The sequence below is a fragment of the Hippocampus comes genome, unplaced genomic scaffold (genome assembly GCF_001891065.2).
Source record: "Hippocampus comes isolate QL1 unplaced genomic scaffold, H_comes_QL1_v1.1 scaffold130, whole genome shotgun sequence".
Classification (NCBI taxonomy): Eukaryota; Metazoa; Chordata; class Actinopteri; order Syngnathiformes; family Syngnathidae; genus Hippocampus; species Hippocampus comes.
The window spans coordinates 3,248,390-3,255,013 of NW_017842057.1; the positions used below are offsets into that span (position 1 = coordinate 3,248,390).

At 42.5% G+C, this 6,624-nt stretch overlaps 1 protein-coding gene across 4 annotated transcripts in view; it reads left to right on the forward strand.

Moving 5' to 3' along the window:
- LOC109510584 (aldehyde dehydrogenase, dimeric NADP-preferring-like) overlaps positions 1 to 2,835 on the forward strand; it is a 28,946-nt gene extending 26,111 nt beyond the window's left edge. For 3 of the 4 annotated variants that reach the window (XM_019860989.1, XM_019860990.1, XM_019860987.1), the window contains one exon: positions 607 to 1,787. In XM_019860989.1, coding sequence (XP_019716548.1) covers positions 607 to 920 — 314 coding nt within the window. In that variant the 3' untranslated portion in view covers positions 921 to 1,787. Of the gene's footprint in view, positions 1 to 606 lie in introns of all 4 variants that reach the window. The other variant, XM_019860988.1, reaches the window with a different exon arrangement.
- The last annotated feature ends 3,789 nt before the right edge of the window (positions 2,836 to 6,624 follow it).

Here is a 6,624-nt window from a genome sequence, read left to right on the forward strand (position 1 = left end):
GTGTGTGTGTGTGTGTGTGTGTGTGTGTGTGTGTGTGTGTGTGCGTGTGTGTGTGTGTGTGTGTGTGTATATATATATATATATATGTATATGTGTGTGTGTGTGTATGTATAGTTGTTTTATCTCGTATATTGTGTGTGTGTGTGTGTGTGTGTGTGTGTCGATAGTTCTCAGATATGTTGTAATTTGTGTAAGAGTATGAACTTGCAATGACAATTTTATACAGACTAAAGAATTGAATGGCAACCAGTCCATTGCGCAACTCATGGCATTTTTGTGAAGCTGTTTATATGTATACACTTTTGTCTTTATGGTTATGCGGTGTATTTCAGTGGGATACTGCCATTTGCTGTCAATAAGAAGTGCCTTTTTTATGAATGCCTAAAATTTGAAATCATCAATAACTTATACATTTAAAAGGAGTTCTTAAAGCGTCGCTGTTTCACAATGGAAGGCATTTGCACATAAAATCAAGACAGCAAAACAAAATTTCTAAACTAGACCTCAGTAACATTATTTGTACTTCTGTTAGCAGGATTGCAGTACATAATTGTTTTTTGCACCACTCTATACTTTGTGTGAGATTATTACTGCTTGATTTTGTAGGTCAGAGCGGTATGGGCTTCTATCATGGCAAACACACCTTTGACCGCTTGAGCCATCAGAGGGCATGTCTACTTCGTTCACTTGGCATGGAAAGTATCAACCTAGCTCGGTACCCACCTCAGGACCGTCAGCGAGCGAGCAGGGCACGGTTGGCCCTCATGTCACCCTTGATTGACTTATCCAAGAAGACTTATATCTGGGCCATTAGTATGACCGTCATTGCAATTGGTCTACTCATCACTCTGCTAGTCATTCTTCTCATTGCCGCAGGCTTGAATTGTACCTGCTGGTACTGGAGAGGTTTTTTTAATTAGACAAAGGACTACCTCATCTACAGTACTTATGTATCAGTGGTGGGCAGTTTCTTAGTACTGACCAAAAGTCCGTTTTTGACAAACTCCTTTTTCGCTGGCAGACTGATGACTGATGGAAACTTTGAGACACTGGCGGATTAAGCGCCGACGCAAGCGATTTTTGGCCGTGACTCGAATGGTCACTAATCAGAAAAGCAAAGACGACCTTCGACAAATGTTTTGCAGCACATGTTGGCGCGTTCGATGGAAATTTCTGTGTGACCGTGCTGAGTCATATCAATAGCCTGCTGGCTTTCGTAATGGGGTGGCATGGCTCAGTGGTAGAATGGTCGTCCCCCAACGCAGAGGTTAGGGCCATTGTGACCTTGTCAAAGTGTCATTGACCAAAATGCTGAACCCCCAGTTGCTCCTGATACTGCGTCATCAGTACGTAATGAAGAAACAGTGTAAAGCACTTTGATTAACAAAAGTAGAAAAGCGTTATATACTGAAAGTAACAGCCCATTTACCATTTACAATGAAAGTTTGTCTGTCACGAGCTCTCCGCTTCTGGAAGCTCCAGCGGGAAGCCTTCTCCATGGAAAGAATGTCATGCTGGGACACATCCTCAGGCTGAAGAGGGACGCCTTGGCCAGTGCCAACTTCCAGAACCTGGTGTTGCTCAAGGAAGTCATCCCCAAACACTGGTCCAAAGGCCACTTGGTACCAGGCCACACAGAAAGAGAGAGACGCAAAAAATGATCAGGTGACTAGCTGTGACCATCAGCGACTGAGCATCAGACGCGGCAGAAATGTGCGTGACGGCAGCTGATCGGAGAGCAGATTTTACTTATTTACTTTGGTTTGTAAGTTTCAGAGGTGAACAAAGCAAAAGGAACAAGAAGTCAAAAAATGACCAAACGCGCAGCTGATGGACAGCTACGACTTGGCATAATCTTCCCAAGATGAAACAATTTCAACAAGATTGTTCAACACCGTTGCTTGTGTGGCATTATCTCCAGAGCCAAATGGAGTAAATTAAGCCATTGTCCAAGGAAAGTTCGCAACACGTCAATCGTGTTGAATCATTTGAACTAGTCGCACCCAAGTTATATTGTGGAACACATGATAATTGATGCACGAGGAGTTTGTGCAGGCTTACGACACATAAGCAGTTTAGCCGCTGCTACGTCGCCGTGCAGTCAAAAAGCAGCCATCAATCGTGTCATCTTTCCATCATGCATCCACCCATACCAGCATGTACTTGTTTGAACCAGCCTGTAGCGCAAAAAAGGTTGGAGACCACTGCCTGAAGGGGAACGTGTCCCTGTTGGGATACGCCAGCTACAAGGGGGCAGTTTGGGGAGGGGGAAGCAAGAGCAGCAGCAGTAATAGTATAAGAATTGTGTGTGTGTGTGTGTGTGTGTGTGTGTGTGTGTGTGTGTATATATATCCAAAGAATAAAATTGTGTGCAGTTACCCTTGTAAATAGTTTTTTTACTGATGCTCCTTAAAATGTGGTGATAAAACTGTCATTTAGCATTGACGGAAACGCGTTTAAAATAACGATGACGGCATGATGGACTGACGATTGACGGACTGGGCCGGCCTGAAATAATAACGGACGGAAATAATCACCGCCTGGCGGGCCAGCCGCTGCTGAATTACGGACCGGTGAAATTTACTGAAATGCCCACCACTGATAAAAGATTTGAACTAAAACTAGTTGAAAAGAATGGGTGGATTTGTCGGTGATGCACTGTAAAAGAACTTTTTCAACAAAACAGTAAATCACCCTTTCTCACAAAAATATAACATCTTCCTGTGCATGCTCCACTTTCGATGTTATATTCCATATAGTTTTACATTGAGTGAAAAAAACTGTATTCATAACTAAAAGGTATGTACAATAAATAAATAAATGAATGGTATAAAAACATCTTGGGGAACTTTTTTTTAATTTCAAAATAAAGCACTTAACATGTTTTACTTAGAAGAGTATTTTTTTTTGGAGACACAAGAAGTCGAAAAATTGAAAGACTTTTTCATGGTGAAATGCAAGTCAAGCCAGCTCCCACGGCAATAGTTCACAACACATGCACCAAAGGGCCCACTTCAAAACAAAAGCCCAACCGTGAATGGCACAGACATGAATGTATTGTTCGATTTTCAGTTTGAAGACGGGTGCACAATGCCAGAAGCGCTCCCCTGCTAATGCACAGGCTAAATAATGGTTGCAGTGGCTGGCGTGACTTGCACCTTCAAATGAAATGACTAAATTGAACTTGAGTTGCGAGCAGCTATGGCGGACCTGGCACAATCAAATTTAAAATTTTGAAAATGGAACAATGAACCTCAGACATATGTGTCACACGTACAAAGTTTCATGCGTTTTCACGGATTTTTAAACCTCATCTGTGGTCTCTTCTCAAGGTTTCTTCTTTTTCCCTAAAATGGGGTCATCCAGTTGGGGGTTTGATTCATGGCATGACACCAATCATTTTCAACCAATGACCCATGAAGCCCTTTGAGACTCTTGTGACCAAGAGCTATGCAAATAAAATAACTTGACATATCTTTACTCTTATATTCGCTGTCGGTTTTAACTGCTGTTTAGTTTTGCTTGGCATCACAAACCCAAGAGAAATAATCCCTCATACACATTGTCCACGCATGAACATATCTTGAAAACCAAATGGCTGTTCCTGCATTCACTGCTAGTGAAGAAATATCACACTTTTCATCTTGGAAGTTTCATGAGTTTTCTACATTTTTAGACTTTCAAAACTAATTTTGATATCTTGACTAATGGTATGTCACAATGGCAACAGCCTTTGATGAAATGAAACTCTTTAGGTAAATTCCCTTTCACTATCTTCAAATGAACCAGCCCAAGTTTGAAGCACATCAGATTAAATCTCTTGGGGGAGTACAATAAAATATACTTTAAAAGACATAGACAATTTTTAAAAAGGAAATAAAAAATGATGGCTGTCTGATTAGATTAATGGTGTGGCTCCAAGAAACTGTCTTGGGCTGTTATACAGTGATCCCTCACTTATCGCGGTTAATGGGGACCAGGACCCAGCCACCATTAGTGAAAAACCGTGAAGGAGGGTTTGCTCCCCCACTAGGAATTTTTGTGTAAGTGTATGTGGGTGCCAACATGTTTAAAATATGTAAAGAGTGATTATAATTGTTAGGTTGAAACACATGATGACCTCCACTTCCGTAGCATCATTGTGTCCAACCTCACCTGCTCGTTCCCTTATCTTCAACATACTCAACTTCCCTCTTCAATTTAACCCCTGACCATCATTATTTTCACTTCCTCATCCATTTTCTTATGATCAGTTTTACACAATAAAATATGTAGTGCCGGTTGAAATAATGAAGCTCAACTGGTGGTCGGAAGTTTCCTGTTAATTCCATAAAATGCCGCACAAACCCCTACACCGCAAAAGCTAGAAAATAGCACAAACACAACGCCATGAGTTGCGCCAAGAGTCGCGCTTATCTCCACACATGCAAAGATTAATTAAGCAGATATCCTTATCGCAGACATAACTCTACAAACTGAAATATTCACCTCGGTACCACTCTCAACCAGGCCAAGTACCTCCAAACTTTTAATTTTGTCATCTGCGACACCACTTAACCTCTTCCAAAACTCCTCGATATACACCATCAATTGTCCGTCAAACAAGCCAGTTCTTTCCGCATTCCCTCAAAATAAGACTTCCTTCGAACAGGAAGCCAACAAGGAAAGGTCCAATATTTCGACAATTAGGCAAAGAAGCCCATAGTCCTTTACAGTTACGATTTAATCCTGCAGGTGCACTATTTTATGTGTGTCTAGCTGGCCAGCAAAATCATATTATAGAATCCACATATTTAGATGTTTTATACTGGAAGGACATTGGCTCTTGATGAATCCTGACACGTTAATTTCTTATCAGGACCCCTGTCATCTGCGGCTTTACATGTTTTTTACTGATTTGCATCCCCATTTTGCAAATTTGAGAGTCAGCGACTGAGGTAATTTCCAACCGTCTACCACCAAGGTGGCGGGAAATTCGAACATCCGCTTCCTCACACAGTTACACATTCACTCTTTAAGCAACGTTTTATTTGAATATATTTAACATAGGTATCGTTCTATATAAGTGTGGAGTTTAAGTACGTACAGGACACCGCCGCCCACAACAGTTTTAAAGACTCGACTCTGTCTATCTGCCTGATAGGGACTAGTATGGCTCAGGGCTTAAAATAGCTTTAAAGACCACTCTGTCTGACCCGGCGCGCGCCAAAACTCATCTTTACCTTCATGAGTTCCTCACTCACCAAGTGTCATCCACTCTCCTCCGGCTACACGTCAACCCTCAGCCCCTAGATGGGGAGTATTGCGTTCCAGACCAATGCACCAGAAAATGTCAGGGTTTTCAATTAGACATTCATAATAAAGACCCAATGAGGAGAGGAGACACTTGATTCTGCTACCAACCAAACCAAGCGAAAGATAAGATAAGATAAGAAAACCGTTATTAGTCTCGCAATGGAGAAATTCCCAATTCACAGCAGCAAAGTTATGAATGGAAGAAGTAGAACAACAAAATATAGGAGCTGCTGGAAAGGCAGCGGTTTCAGTTCGCTGCACGTCACCCAAGGATCTCCCTGCTCGCCCCCTCAATTATTTCTCATTGGGAATCTAATGTGTTTATATGTATGTGTATACTGTATAAGCGGCTGGATAGCTCAGCTGGTAAGGCACCGGTTTAGCATATGGGAGACGGGGGTTTGAATCCCGATTGGGGCAATATGAGCACATAACACCATCCAGCGTGGGTCCTTGCCTACCTCACACAATGATGAGAGACAATAAAACGAATGACATGCCGGCTCAGACGTCACCCGGCCAAAATAGGTCTGCGTCAGGTGCTGGGGAACCAGAGGACCTTGATGAAAAATGGGCTACTGGAACAAAGCGGAGATGGGCGAGATGCGATATCTTGGCTCTGTTGAAATGCTACTACTCAAGCAACCCTAGTCAGAGGGGTTACATGCAGAGAATGCAGGCTGAATGGTTACTTCGAAACCCACAGTCACGGTTGACCACGAAACAACTAGTAGCTCAGTGTTCCAACATCCACAAATGGCAATTGCTATCACAACTTGAGATTGATGAGGTACAATGCCCATGGTGAAGGCCCCAGATCAGAGGAGGAGGTTATACCAGAGATTGGAAGGCCAGCTCCAAGACCTGAAATGCTGAGTGAGTCAGCAACTGACCTGAGAGCGAAGATCATGGCGAAAATTAAGGCTGGGCAACCGATATAGATAAAGATATAGATGTTGCTATGGAAACATCAGAAAGAAGGAACAGGAGAAACTGGAGAAATACCAAAGGCTCAGAGAGGAGCTGGAGAGAACCTGGAAGGTCAAGGTGACCGTCGTGCCTGTGGTGATCGGAGCACTCGGGGCAGTGACCCCCAAACTGGATGAATGGTTGCAACAGATCCCGGGAACAACATCGGACATCTCAGTCCAGAAAAGTGCAGTGCAGAACCTTCAAGCTTCCTGGCCTCTGGTAGAGGACCTGAGGTGAATGGGGGACGGACACCACCCGAGGGGTGAGACGAGGATTTTTTTGTAAAATTCACTTTTAAAATCTTATTAAGTTGTTAAAATAATTATTTTGTTATATATATATATATATATATATATA